Raw genomic sequence first — 15,484 nt, 5'->3', positions numbered from 1 at the left:
CGCTACCCAGGAGAAACTCCGGCTGACTTAACAGCTTCCTCAGTTTGGAATGGCTCTCTTCCAAAATATTTTTCCTGCAACTGATCTATGTACTGAAATTACCAACAATGAAACATTTACATATCAGACAAGAAAAGCATGGCTAGGGCTTAAAAATCCATGTCATTTTTTAATTCAAAGATGACCAGCATTATTAAACCAACTGACGACTAACACATCTGGCAGGTGCAATGCGTGTGATTCATCTAGAAAGCTGTTCCAGCAAAAAGGGTGAATTCCTATACAGAGGTGAAGTACACAATTAGCTGTCATTACAGAGCATCCTTCAACAGTCACAGCCAGGTGAAGGGGGTTACTCACAGTTTGTGATACACAAATTGGTGTTCTCTAAAATGAGCAGAAGTTCCTGTATTTTTCCACAATGAGGCATATGCACTGGAAAACAATGAACTACCCTGACGGGAAGCGAGGAAAGGGTGACCGGTGTTTGTCCCGCACAGTTGTTTCTCCTCCCTTGCATTGCTGTTTTATCGCAGTGCTTAGTGACTTGACCTTCTGTTGCACAACAAGCACTTAAACCAAAAAATGTCAGTTCTGTTTCCTTCTTCACCTCACGTCTCTGCTGCTGACATGGCGATACTGATAGTCAAAAGAAATTTCGATCTGAGCATTAGGAGCCGCTTATCTTCTGGAAGAAAACAAGTGCAAACCCAGAAGTAGGCAGAAAGGATTCACTAATCGCCTCTCTTGTGAGACTCGGTAGATGTACTGAAATACACACTGGCAGCAGTTGTTTTTAGAAATTATCTTATGATGAATTCAAGAAGTAAGTACTGGAACTAACACCAGTCGAAATTACAACCATTTTCAAGTGTACTATAGGCACATTATCCACTGATGAAAGTCAGTGACTAGATCCCATAATGCTGAGATTCTCCCACCTCATCTCTGGGGCTGCAGTTCCAGGAGGTATGAATTTCTCCAGATTTATTTCTTCAACCACAAAATGTTGATAACATACATTCCCTTATATTGTGAAGCTGAACGGATAAACAAGATCCAACGGACCTACTACATGGAGATTTTCAAAAAGCCTTTGATGAGGTTCCATGCCTAAGGTGGTGGGAAAACAAAGTTGTCATGGGATTGGAGAAAAGGTCGTGTTATAGGTTTGCTAAAAGGTTACAGGATACAAAAATTATGGCTGTTTAAAGGGCAAGAAGGAAAGAGCATAGCATAATGGTATTTTTTTCAGGATAGAGAACAGTTAGCTGGGGGGATTGGTGGGGCCAGTTCTATTCAGTATCTTCATCAGTGAGCTGGCGAAAAGAGCGCCCACATAGCAAAGGCAATACTAAACATATCCAGGTAGCTACATGACATGTAGAAGGCAAGTAAAGCCAGAAGGAGCTCATAAAAAGGTGGCAAATGAATGCAAGGCAATACATTTGGGGGAAAAAAAATCTAAACTAAGCATAAATGGTGCTGAATTCACACCTAGTAACTAGCACTCAGAAAAGCAATCTTAAGAGTCATGCTTGATGGTTCTCTGAAATCAACTGCTTAATGTGCACAGGCAGCCAAATAAAAAGCAAACAAAATGGCGGGCATCATCTAGAGAAGTACTGAGAACGAAACAAAAAGTATCATTTTTCCACTATTTAAAACCTTGGCCCAATCCTCTTCTTCAGTGCAGCGCCTGGTTCTGGCCTCCAGCTGTCCAGAAGAATGTAGTGAAGTTAGAGAAAACGTGGAAGAGGTCACCTAAAATGACCAAGGCAGTGGAGCATCTAACTGACGTGAAGAATATAAAAAGATGGGAACTCAAGCTGGAGACTGAGGATACAATCAAGGATTCTAAAAGCAACTCAGTATTGCACTAAATTCTGCAATACAAGAACTAGTGGCACTGAAATAAGAGGTCAGTTTAAAAGTGGTAAAGTACTTTACACAGTACATGGTAACTACCTGTAGCCTGTTGCCAGAGGTGCCTGTGGAGGCAGATTGTCCCAGGAAGTTCAAAAGAGAGAAGAAAAATAAATGGTAATACGAATGAATACTAAAGGCTGGGATAAATTCTTTTAACATCCTTAATCCAAATACAGTTGACACTGCAGAACTACGAGGAATGCAAACAGCAGATATTAACCAGGCTTGTGTGCTCTTCCTAAATAACATCTCTTACTGCGACTGCCAGAGATAGTGTGTTGGGCTCATACTACTATAGTCTGGCCCAAAAAGGTGTTTCTTATGCCTTTATGTTCCCTTTGTGTGTTGTAAGGGAAAAGACATTGCTGTTGCACAGCTGTTATTACAGTATCCTGTCCAGGGTAAAACTACAAAGCAAGTAATTGTTTTTGTGGTTCCTTTTTTTGATTATTAAGGCACACTTTGTCGTCTTGCTCATTTTCCACTGTCCTGTGCAAAAATACAGTCAACACTATTACGTTTACAGTTATCAAACTAGCAACATGAAAGACTGAGAAATAGCATAACACAAGCCAGTTGACCACAAACCAGATTTTTTTAAAAAGAATAGATATGCAAACCAGCATCACCCTGATTATGAGCAATTCTAAAACAAGCAGATATTAACAATGTTATAGGAAATAACTGCTGTGCCTGTTTTTCAGTCTTTTCTTTTTGTAGAAAAATAGTTTCTTTTCTTCATTTCCCTTTTTATAAACTCCACGCCGGGCTAAACCCATAGTTCATCCAATATCCAAATGTTCAGCCAGTTTGGCTTCCATCAGAAGAGGTCATTTTGTACAGTTATCGATGATCTGAAGTAGTCAAAAAACATGAATCAGACTTCAAAACTTAGAAAGAATGGCCTAAAGTAGAGCAGACTTCAATTAGGTTTATTTGCCTTCTGTTTTCTGAGCCTGTGAGGCATCTTTTGATCTTATTTCCTCAAGAGACATAATGTCCACAAATTTAGGAGTTCTGTTTGTGTTCAAGAAAACTGAAATTGTCATTACTTCCAGTCAAGAGCAGAGTCCTTAAGAAAAATATCAGATACGTGACCAAATTGGAAGTACTGGTAATACTGGAATAGAAACAACATATGAAATATGACTGAGTCTCAAGCTTAACTCTGAATTCTAGCCAGAATTTTCATAGCTAATAGAAGTTCTTGGGTATAGTTTTCAACCCATTCCTTCATGCAAAGAAAGCAAGCTGTGAAACTTGAGTTGACATGCAGATTTCCTCTAAATTTTGTAGGTTTTATTCAAATTTGTTTCCAGCATAACACTGGGAGAGAGAGGAAAAGAGAAATATTTGATGTCAGCTATGAAGGCCAATGGTTTGGATGATTCCTCTCATTTGTTAGATGAAATAGGTTCTAGCACTCCTTGTTCGAATGTGTTTCAGTGTTTTTCATGAGTTTTCAGACAACCTAAGGCACTAAGTGTTTACCTCCCTTGTCATAGATTCAGGCTTAGTGTCACGCTGGATGTTTCTGTAGCTTCACACATCCCAGTGGGTTACCATTTTTCAGTGGCAGTGGTGGGGTGGTGAAATTCCTTTCCTTCCTCTTCCACAGGAACCATTATGTCATTCCCTGGAAAAGATTCTGTTTCCTGCTCTGGATAGTGCATTGCCAGTTCCTCTTCCATGCTTTCCTGGGCATCAACATTACTTTCACATCCTCTAGCAGCACAGTTCTTGCCACTAGGCACTTCTGAAACGGACCCCACAATAACAGTGTCAGCCTTCATGATGTATATTTTTTCTGAGGAGGAAAAAAATAGTGCTGAGCGTAGTTAACAGTCACTGCTGACCCTAGAGATGGTTCCTTTTCACGCAAAATTTTTATTTGGTACTCAGTTTTTCTCCCCCCACCCTCATTCTTTTTTTTTCAGAGGCATACAGATCAAGCCCATCACTGTGGAAACACAGAATTCACTAACCCACTAGAGCTTTTAGAATTCACACATTGTAAGTTGTCTATTTTGCTGTTTATTTATGAGGTGCTTTTAATTTTGAAATAAAAGCACCAACCATACCAAGTGATAAAGAAGGGCTGCACATTTTATACTATACTGTCTGTTTTTGGACTACCGTCAGTGGGACTCTGGGCATTTTAGATAAAGTGGATCTAGGTCCCATGTGATGAAGCCACTGCGCTATAGCTAGGACTACAGGAGAAAGAGAAATTAGAAAAGGCAGTAAGATATTCATGAGAGGCTGTTAGAAGAAGCAATTAATCAAGATCTGGGTAAGACAGATACAGAGAAGCCAAGGTTTATGGTCCTGCTGTTTCAAGAAGCAATAATAACTGCATTAAAAGCAGCCTTTGGGCAACGATCAGCACTGTACAGAAATTCTGGGTAATTCTCTGGGGTCGTAGGACCAGCAAAGAAATTAATTTCTTCCCAGCAGAGAATCAGACACAAAATTTTCTGGGATAGACTTGAATCTTGCGTCCAGCGTGTTGGCCCTACTCCTTTACAAAAGGTAAACGAGGCCTTTGCTATTGCTTGGACAACTACATTCTATTCAGAAGGATGCTTCAGATCAGACACTGTAGGTTATTGTAGGAGATATTTGGGTATGGTAAGTCAGATAATCACATTCATCCAAAGTCCATCACTCACAGAAAAAACAGAACGGGCATTTAGTAAGGAAAGGTTGGCCCTAGTAACACCAAAAAAAACCCCTTCAAATAACCTCGAAACTGGGTTTGGAAACATAGCCAGCATGTCTCATGTAGACTGCATCTTGAGTAACGATTCTCCCCCTGTTAGTAAGCTTCCTTGCTTGACTTTATCTCCTACCCTATACTGTAGTCAAAGACTTTATGGGAACATATGGGAGACATTTCAAGCTATTACTGTGAAACCAAAGTGATAGCTTGAGACATGTGAAGTACAACTCTCGTTAAGTATTACAGAAGCATCTTCCAGCTGACATATTTTGGATTTCAAATTTCTTTTGCAAATGTACATCTTCTGGAATGAAAAAGAGGAATACGAGCATTTTTCTGTAAGGTTCCTAAGTGAGTAAGGTAAATGTGAAAACAAGAAAGTGTTATATTCAAATGAATAGATACACCAGAACTGGCGTGTCAAAGGTTGACTTGCTGTCAAAGGTTCTGCAGTTTCAGCCCCAATCTTTTTAGAAGCTTTGGACATTTTGCAGCTTACTAGTAATCTCAGAATGATGGTTGAAGAACTGAAAAGGCAAGAGAAAAAAAAATAATCAAGACTCACCAATTCGATTATTCGTGTGGTCTCTCACTCGGGAATCAATAGGGCAATCTGGGGCATTTCCATTGCTCTGTGTCAGGTCAGTCAGACTCAGGTGAGGACCACATGCTTTTTCTGTGCTGGAGACCAAGTTATTGTTGGTTTCCAAAGGGAGGGTCCTGTCAATTAACTCCTCCTCTTCTGGCCTACTGTCAGTAGTCAGTATGATCTGCCAATACAAAGAGGAGAGGAGAAGTGGGGTAAATGTAAAAACAGCACTGTGAAGACTGCAATAGGTCTACCAAGTCCTTCTGCGGCAATCAGAATAACATAACGTACTTCATAGCACCACTGTCACAGGGAGTAAAAAATTGCAAAGTGCTTAACTGACACAGGAACATAAGTTTTTTCGAACTAGGTTCCTGTATCACTTAAGGCCATATTTTAAAATAACGCTTCTATAAGCTGAATTTTTTATGACATTTGCAAGAATGTACCTCACTCCCACTGCAATCCAGTTTTCTGGACCTGCTTGGATACTTTGGTAAATTCCACTGCCTTGTCTGCAATTTAGATGCCAATGAACCTTGCAAATCCACCTTTGTCATTTTGACTTTTTGCTGCAAGCCTAACGCTCCCTAGTCTGTTGCAGAATCTGCTATCCTGTCATACAGTAGCAGCTGCATTCTGGGGGGCTGAAACTTGGTAGCACTTTTCAGCAAAGAGTGTAACATCAGTAAGAAAGATAGATGCTGGAGGTAAAAATTTTAAGGGATTTGCACAGAAGGAACTTATAACAAGGTATTTCTCATATTTAGTTGTGAGATAAGTGTCAGAGGACAAACCTGTACAGGTATGTAGTCATATAGTGAGAGTCAAACAGTTAAAACTGAAAATATATGGTTTAACTTCCTCTTAGATTTCTGCAAAGACCTACCATTCTCCTATGGAAGAACAAAACAAGCCAGAGGTTGAACTGGTTGAACTTCAAAATGGAATTGCCTCAGCAGAACCTCAGGTAGGAAAACCAAGCTCAGACTAGCTATTATGTGAAGAATTAATTCCAAACAGTCCTTTAAAAGAAGAGCCAGAATCTAAGACAGGTTAAAGGTCCTGCATGACAAATTTCTGATTGTTTCTAGCTCTGTTTCTGTTTCTGCAAGGTTGGAAAAAACCATAGTATGATCTTGAAATGTGCGGCTTAAAACTCTTGCTCACATCTGATGTCATTATGAAAGCAAGAGTGTAAGCTCCCTGCAATTCAGGAATTAGCAATGACGCACTGAAATTACGATAACTGATTGCAACCAGATTTATTAGAATAATTAGTACCTTGTATGTGTGCAGATGTACAACATTGAAAAGCAAACTGATTTAAAAAAAAAAAGGAAGGAACAGTCTACAGAGTGTTTTAGCAGATATGGACATTTAAAGATAACAAGCCTAATAAACTGAGAAGACTCAAAGGAGGAAAATAGCTGTAATTTCACTGCAAGTGGAGTAATCAGAGCTGTGATGATTTCAGCAGCTCAGGAACTGCTTTCTGTTGTTACCGTGTCAACTGATGTTCGTCTTGTTCACCTGCAAACTATACTGTTAAACCAGAAGCAGGTCCTGATGGGAAGTCTTCCAGACAAACAATACCCACTGTGTACCTATATTACAGTCATGCCAAATCCTGGAAAGAGGGAAGGCAATATGGATGGAGACAAAAGAGTACAAATCCCACTTGTGTGAATGGAGCAGAAAGCTAAAATGGGACTGACAGACAGAGTTCTCCCAGAAGGTAGAAAAGGCATGTTCATCCTGTGATTTGGGGGCTTTTCCCATAGGATGCCCCATGAATGGCCTAAGGCCAAACCAAATACTCCCTTCATAAATAAGACTGACAGTATCACGTTATTTAACACCACATGAAAGATAGCCCAGGACATAAAAATAGCAAGCCCTAGTACATCCAATCACTGCACCTACAGGATCATGTGTTACAGGGGAAAGTCCAAACAAAAAGGCTGGCGCTCTTTGACAGGACATTTAAAAAATATCATTATTTACATTGGAATAGAAAGCGATCTGTTTTGGAATATTGTTCACACTTACTGCACATTTGTTTGCTAGGTCAGAACCTGCAATGGAAAGAGAAAAAATTATCAGAAGAAAATTCACAGCAATCAAAAAAATGTTCATATTTGCTCTGAAAGATCACTTAGCCATCACCTACTCCACCACCCAACCCACCTGCGTTATGCTTTACCACTGAGGGCACCCTCCTGTGACATGGCTGAGGTGAACAAGCAACATGTTGCTGCCAAGATCGTGAGCTCCTGCTCTCCCCAAAGCCCTCTGCAGCCATCCCTGTCACTCTCCCCACATCACAAATGATACTCAGCTATTGAAATGATGAACTGATTAAACTTTCTAGATAAGCAGAAGACAGGCTTATTTAAAAAAAAAAACCAACAAAGAGTAAAAAATGTTAATAACTTTCTACTGCATTAACAAGTTGGATCAATTCATTGTGTGGTCAGATGAATATTAAGGGGGTGGGATTTTATGCAAGGATGGAGGAAATGAACACTGGGAAAGAAGGGAGCGTACAGCATCCTTCTGCAGCACCATGAAGCTAGCTGGGCTCAGGCCTACTACCTTAATTTTATCCTGACATGCGGCCACCTTTATTTTCAATGCATCAGTTCTATAATGCTTCACAGTAAGAGTTTCTATTGTGCAAGGCAAGTAAGGAAGCAAAAATCCCATTTTGAGAAAATTAAGCCGCACACAAGAGAGTTTAAATTGTATTCCTGAATAAAGAGTATGAAAAGCTATGGCGTGTGGTGAGTAGGAGAGTCTAACACAACAGATAAAATAGATCACGCAATGAAAATGGAAGCACTGAGAAGGATTAGTTAGTTGGCCAGGATGTGTGCCCTCCAGGGGACCCGGCCAGGTTGCCGGGGCTCCCGCCCCCGTGTCGTGGCGCACACCCGCGACACCCAGCAGTGCCCGGGGCACCCACCCAGCCGCTCGGGTGCCGTGGGGGCAGGGCGCCACCTAGCGGCGCGGTCCGCCCCTCGCGGCGTCAGGGCTGCCCTTCAGGTGTCAGCAGAGACGTGCCTTTGACAGGAAAAAACCTCCACGGTTCAAGTTAAAATGCCATAAAATTCCATATTAAAACTATCCACTTATTCTTTAGAGAGATAGATTACAATTCCCAGCCCATCAGTCACTCACCTTGAGAGCCGAGCCCGGATTTGTGTGAACTGACGGATTGCAGATGTGCTGAGAAAAGAAACCATTCATTTAGTAAAACTAAATTGTATAGGCTTTAACAGCTCTACCGCACCCACAGGTCTACAGCCAACCTACAACACGCACATCCTGCTTTCTGTAAGAGGGAATGTGGTTCTGCAGGCACACCCTACATGAAACTAGGCAAAGCTACAGAAAGTCAGTATCAGTAAAAATCATTCTTCCTCTCATGCTGAAAGTCCAACCCCATCCTTGGAACCAACAAATACTCACAAAACACTTCAGGTATCATTTAATATTAGTGTCTGTGCTGAGAGAAGACTCTTTCCCCACCCATCTTTTAGTATCTTCCTCCCTAAATTCAGAGCTGCTTCAGACTTTCTCCCATGTTCTCCAATGTGCTGCATGAACAGTTTGCCAAGAACCCTTATCTGGCCCGCCTTCACCAGGCAGTGATGAACATTCTCTTCCCCAATGACTCCACAAAATCTCGGGATTTTTGAGTTCCCAGCTGGCATACACTTGGAGATCAAACAGCACGCTATGTATTGCAGCTTTAAAAACTCACGCTTTGCTTTGAGGATGAGGATCCGCTTCTTGCAAACCTTCCGTTTCCAAAATAACAGCATGCCCACAAGCAGCACTATCACAGAGAGAACCACTCCCCAAAGAACTAGACCTATAGCACACAGAAAAGGAAAGGGAGTACAGGAAAGGCTAAGAAAAGGCAGAGGGGAAACTATTAGTAGATGTATGTGTTCGGACATAGGTCCATGGACATCATTTCACAACTCATAGGGGATTTGCTGGAAGCTTCCACACAAAAACTGCATTTACCAAAAATAAATCAAAATAAAAAATGCTAGACAGAGTCAATACTTTGTTACCTCCCGTCGTCATCCCCTCCTTGGCTGAGGTGGGAAAAGTGCCAGCCAGAGCTTTCTCCTCAGGAGTTGAATTGGGGTTTTCAGTTGTCGTGGCACTTAAAAGGATACTAGCAATGGTCACCAGGCTCTCCTCAAACCTCCTGAGGTCAGAGTTATTTGTTTCATTGCTGAATCTCACGGACAAAGTGCTTGGGATGAGGTAGGTGGGCAATTGGTCCAGGCAAACCTGATCGTGTGTGGCATTTCCTTCACTTACTGCTACTTTGTTTAACTTGGCACAGCTAGGGAATGAAAGAGAACAGCTCATCAGCCCAGAGGAAACTGCCATGGTACAATGTGAGCGTGTTTTCCAGGTGCCAAACATCCCTTTGGTCATTTTCGTACCACCTGCAATCGTTGCTTTACCTTTTTCTCACCCCTGTGACATTATTTCTTGACCTGGATGCACAGCCGATACTCACAAGCATGTATAACTCCACCATACTTATGAACTAAAAATGAGACAAGAGAGATCCCTTCCTTCCTCCAGTACAGAGCTGTGCAATGGTTACAAAGAGAGGCCTCGAAACTCTGCACACAGGCCCCAAGCTATCCCATCGCCTCTAAGACAGATCTGTATACTTTGCACCAGAAGGACAGAAGTGTCCCTTTTCATCCTTTATTAACTTCAATTAATTATTTTGTCACCTTAAATAACTACGGACTTACTTTGTGTGGGGCTTGCAGACGTCAGTGCTGGAACTTTGATCAGAGAAGGTCCCAGAAGGGCACTCTTCACAAGTAACATCGTTTGTGGAGGTGCCTGAATAAAAATAACGACTGAGACCAAGAAACCAAGAGCCACCAGGTCCAGGCCTACAGACCAGAACAGGAGAGATAAGCCAGACAGGCAGGAATTCCTACCTCTGACTTTGACTCCAAAACCAGGCTTGCAAACAGCGTGCTGCTGGCATCGCAAGCAAGTGTTCTTGACAGCCATTTGACAGAACAAGCCTGGTCGGCACTCACACACGCGGCTAGAATTGAAGGAGCAGGGCTTTTTCTCCACGAGCTCAGACTCTGTGGGGAAGAAACAGATGCGGTAACAAAGGATCACCCTGGAAAGAAAATGCACGACGGGCCAAAGCTGAGCAACATCAGTTCAAAGGCTCAGGAAGCAGAACAGGCTGCAGATGCTCTTCCTGATGGCAACTGAAGTCATGAGTAACGGCAGAAGGCTGTAGACAGTGGCTTGTAATGCAAGACAGAAAGCAGAAATCGGACTTGGCCAGCATTGGACGAGAGATTTATTAGGTAGTCCCAGGTCACACAGGAAGCAACACTGATTATGTGCAAGGTAGCATTCTGCTCTCGACCTCGGTAACCAAGGATGGATAATTTTGCTGCTGAAAATTCTAAATGAATAAAATATAAATGAAGTGTACATAAAATACGTAGAGGGAATAGAGATGTCAATGTATATGTGAGGGAAAGCAAACCTTTTGCACATAATACACAAGCGTCACATTGTGGCTTTCCTAATTCTTCATTCACATATTGTTCAGGTCCACATGTCATGCAGTCCTCATCTGGGTCCCTAGGACATGCTTTCTTTTTAACATAGCCTGGAGAAAGAAAAACAAAATATGCAGGATGCCTGTTGAGAACCATCCTGCTGAAGTGCTCTTGTAAGCTCATTTACCTGTTAGACCCACTAGCAGAGTCTTCTCTTTGTACCTGCCGTTGGGTTTCTCTAGCACATTTCTGCCCTTCCCACCCAAGCATGGAGGGATCCCAGCTGTCCTGTTACAGCACCACTACGCATGGCACCCTCAGCCAGTGTGGGCTGCTGCAGAAAGGGCACCTGGCAAGTCATCTGCTGAGTCAGCAGCGACCACCAAACCCGCAAGGGAGCGTGATACTGCCCTGCCATTACTGAGTTCCCAGGCAACCATTTTTCATGTTTTCTTCTTGATTACACATATGAAATCCTAATATTTTGCTAGCTAAGGGATCACTTTTCCTTTCAAAAGCTGCCAGAATTGCCTAGATGCACAGGGATTCACGCAGGGACTACTCCACCTCCCGTGTTCAGAACGGGGCGTTACAAGATGGTACTTCGGGAGCCCCAAACACCCCAGCAGGTTTGCAGTAGGTTGCTTTCTGAGAAGTCCTGCTAGTTTCACAGTTGCCTTGGCAGTTGTGAGATGGTTTAACTTTCCAATCCTTTTCCTTTAAACATATCAAACTACGTATGTATGTCTTTCTGATGCTGGATGTATATACTACCCACTTTCTGTGCTCGACACTTCCAGCTCACCCAGACTCACTGCTCACGGTTTGCAAGCATACCAGCCTTGATCTTGCAGACCTGCTGTGCATATGCAACATGCACGAAGCCGAGCAGCTGGCTGAACTAGATGACCTCTGGAGGTCCTTGTCAAACGTAAGCTATTCTGTGACTCTATGTTTATGTCTGGTAATCATTTTCTAGTGAGTAGCTTTTAAAAGCATCTGTCTGGCAAGCTAGGTACAATAATGAGCTAGGAGTATCGAAAGGCTGGGACAGAAACATTCCTAATATTTCAGCTCCTGAAACAACAGATGAGGTATTGTACCACTGGCCATAATGCCAAAGAAATTAGAAGGTGCAGTGGTCAGCTGTGACCTTGCAAGGAGGTGGAAATAACTGCAAGAGGGTAAGGAACAGCAACAGTTGCAGAAGCAAAAGGAAAACCTAAAGCAGCAGCAACACACAGATAGGACTAGAGTTGAATGTTTCACAGGTGGCAAACAGGAGGGACATGAATCCCAGTTTCAGCATCCAGCCTGCATCACCCAATCACAGAATTATACACAGGGAGGGGGAACCTGGCAGGGAAATAACTCACCTACTATACATTTTGACAAGCATGATGTAGGAGAGCAGGTAAAACCAGCTGTGCTATATTTGGCCCACTAAATACCACCAGACAAGCCTGAACGATGTCACTCCCACCTGCTCAAAACTACTTGTCTGAGACTATTCTTTTCGATTCTGACTGCTGAATCTCAGCACTCAGGTGTACCTGCACATGTGTCACTTTCCCCTTCCTCCCCCAGCGACCCAAAAGCTTTAACTTCAGTTATTTGAGATTTCCTGTACACATGGGCCCCTCCCTTGGGGGACGTGCGCCCCAGGTGCAGTAGCTTTGAAGCTTGACTAACAGTGTCTTCTGGTGCTGCTCTCCACTGACTGTGTTCATGGCTCAACAACCAGATAAAAGCCTGAGCAGCAGGAATACCAGCTGCAACCACCTGTACAGAAAAATGTACTGAAAGTAAGTAGATGAAACAAGTGTTTTAAGTGGTTTTCTTTTGTATGTGCATTCATTCACTCCTAAGGATTTGCTGCTAACCGTGGGTAGGAAATTATCTTGTGTGTTGACTGCAGTGCTGCCTTGTGGAGCTAGATACCTGATTTAGAGTCTAAAACAAACAACAAAAAAAAAAACCCTGCACACAAAAAAACCCCAAAACCTGCACAAAAAACAAAACACCTGCACAAAAAAAACCTGCACAGAAAAGGTAAAAACCCATAAACAGAATAAATAGAAGTGGAACACCAACTTCTGCCTAACATGAGCTGTTCTAGCATTACCATTATTTCCCATGAAAGTCTCTACTCCTCCCCTTGACAAGCTTGAAATACTTTGTTCTGTGATGCCAGAAAGAAAATATTCTTCTGGTATCCCAGGAATGAGGTCTCATTTTACCTGCACAAGAATTAAGTACATGAGAAGAGATGTGGCAACTATAGAAATTGATTAGAATGATCTTTTGAGGTTTGGTTTGAATTTTATCTTGAAATTAATTTTGAAACGAAGGATGGCTTGCATGTGGGCCAGTGTGCTCAGATTGAAAGCTGTACATCTGTGGGCTGGAACAGCACAGAAAGTGAAGCCAGGCTGCATCAAGAGTTTGAGATGCTCCCCTTTGATTAAATGGAATTTTACAAAAGCTTCTCTTTCTTTGCAGTAAGCAGTTGAGTTAGTAGCAGATATGAACAGGTTATTGCTTGAAGGAATAGGGAAAGATTAAAATGAAAAAGGATTCTTACAAGTTTCTGTTTGAAGGAGGCCCTGGAGGATGTGAAGAGATGTCCAAGACTGACATGAGGATGTGGCAACAAAACGAGTTTCAGGAAGTGAAATGATTGAGACTGGTGGCTCATTACAGCCAGATGTAAATCAGGTCTCTGCTTTTCACAGGACCTCACTATGTCGTCTGTCATTATGGGAGATTTTGGAAAGTATGGCTTTGAAGGAGAAAAGAGCTTTTCTTGGGACTGGCTCAGAGTTAGATCCCCACCCCTCTTCTTCTTCTATGGCACCAGTTTCTCCATCCCTTGGTCTTGTTTACTTGTACAACTTCTGAATGATTCTAGTGGTGTGGCCAGCAGTACAGATGTCCCCAATGTAACTGCATGCAAATGCTAGCAACCCAGAGCTCAACCCCTCTTTATTATTACAGCACAAATAAATGTCAAAAATTTCCTTTTAAAAAAAAAAAAAAAAAAAGAGACACAACATTTCTATAAGAAGAGCTTGATGATGGTGAAGTACCATAAAATGCCCCACCCACTGAGGGGGTTTTTGGCCAACAGGGAGAGTTTCAGACATTTCCAGAACTCTTGTCTCACCGAGGTGTTTCCTGCCTCTGACCTCATGTGCCTCTGAGTCACAGCCAGCTTCCTGCAAAGCTCAGTGTCCCCTGGCTGGGGGCTCTTCCCTTGCTCATGTGAGACACTCTCTAAACTGGACTATAAGAGTTAATGACAGATTTTCCACACCTTCATTTTATATTTTTGTCTCTGATCAGAAACTTATTTAGCCTAATTTCACTGTGCTATTTCACACCATGAGGCAAGCTGAAATGAATTATTAGACCTGCCTACTTCTAGCTACTTCAGATTGTCAAGTCAACCAATAAAAATCACATTAAAAGTTCTAGCAATTTATCTTGTTTGCAATTTACAGATTGTTTGCATGCAGACTCAACAAAAGCAGGGGTGAACAAGTTCACATCTGGATCCACACTAGATAGTGATTCATGAAACAGCACCTCTCTCCAGGGACAAAAGCAGTTCTGGAGATATACATGTGTGACCATCTCTACGAGAAAGGCTCCATGTTAATCTGGTGGAATTATAAGCGTACTGACCTGAGGGACACTTGTAACAGCAGCTTCGTGAAGTTTCATCATAGAACCAATTCTCAAATGTATCACAGGAATGAGATGGGGCTAGTGATGTCTAGAAATTGAAACAGACAAAAGATACAATTAGGAAACAATTAGTTTTGTATTAGCAGATCTGGTATCTGTCTCAAGTGACGGTAGTTGCAGATGGAAAGGAAAAGCCTACAGCTTCTTGAAAGTTCAAGTATCCCCAAAGCAATTTAATTACTGTTGCCCATATGCTTACACAAAGATTGCAATATCTAGTGTGTTTAGCAATAATTCAATACGTATCTTCGCTCAGCAGGGTCTTTTATCTGAAAGTCATTTAGACACAGGAACACTGCAGCCCAACCCATGTATCAAGCATTTCAGCACTCAGAGACTAACTCCTTGTTTCACACAATAAAAAAGGTACTGGCATTGCCCTACAAAAAAGTTTTTCAGCCAATCCACCAAACACCCTTTAAAACCTAGATGGCAACACCACCAAGGTCACTAAAAAAAGCTTGTCTATTAGTCGGCATCTCCTTTAGAAATCTTGTAGCAGTTAGTGATTTTTAGCTTTTTGTTTTTAGTTCGCTGTCCCAAAATGATCCCATATTAATTTGAGATAAGAATTTTTTAGAAAATAAATAATAACCCCGCCCAAATCTCTAACATCTGTAACAGCTTTCCAGCTGTGTGCGCACTGGAATAAGAGGTGGTGTCATAGTCTGCATCATCTAAATCTAGCTAGATTAGCTGTAATCCACAAAGAAAAATTTTGTTTGCAGCAAACAAGTCTTTCTGTTCAGTTATTTATGCAGTCATAATGCTTGAATTCAGCCACCTAAAGATATGTTTATTGTAAACCAATACACTGTTTTACTGACCATTTAGGGATAAATCCTATGAGAACAAGAGGTTTTTGCCTTGAAAAGAATGCTACAAGCACTTACACAGTGAAGCCCTTATTGA

The 15,484-nt window shown here is 41.9% G+C and overlaps 1 protein-coding gene across 3 annotated transcripts in view; it reads right to left on the bottom strand.

Annotated features, from left to right (window-relative positions):
• Nucleotides 1-143: 143 nt before the first annotated feature.
• The window catches only part of TNFRSF8 (TNF receptor superfamily member 8), a 30,122-nt gene continuing 14,781 nt past the window's right edge, over nt 144-15,484 (bottom strand). For 2 of the 3 annotated variants that reach the window (XM_040586665.1, XM_040586664.1), the window contains 10 exons: nt 14,510-14,600; nt 10,807-10,932; nt 10,232-10,387; nt 10,037-10,130; nt 9,329-9,609; nt 9,010-9,120; nt 8,424-8,471; nt 7,293-7,318; nt 5,217-5,421; nt 144-3,736 (listed from right to left, as the gene is read on the bottom strand). In XM_040586665.1, coding sequence (XP_040442599.1) covers nt 3,489-3,736; nt 5,217-5,421; nt 7,293-7,318; nt 8,424-8,471; nt 9,010-9,120; nt 9,329-9,609; nt 10,037-10,130; nt 10,232-10,387; nt 10,807-10,932; nt 14,510-14,600 — 1,386 coding nt within the window. In that variant the 3' untranslated portion in view covers nt 144-3,488. The remainder of the gene's footprint in view (nt 3,737-5,216; nt 5,422-7,292; nt 7,319-8,423; nt 8,472-9,009; nt 9,121-9,328; nt 9,610-10,036; nt 10,131-10,231; nt 10,388-10,806; nt 10,933-14,509; nt 14,601-15,484) is intronic. The other variant, XM_040586666.1, reaches the window with a different exon arrangement.

Source organism: Falco naumanni, chromosome 3, assembly GCF_017639655.2.
Source record: "Falco naumanni isolate bFalNau1 chromosome 3, bFalNau1.pat, whole genome shotgun sequence".
Classification (NCBI taxonomy): domain Eukaryota; kingdom Metazoa; phylum Chordata; class Aves; order Falconiformes; family Falconidae; genus Falco; species Falco naumanni.
The sequence above is the reverse complement of the archived record's forward strand: the minus strand, read 5'-3'. Positions and strand labels throughout refer to the sequence as shown.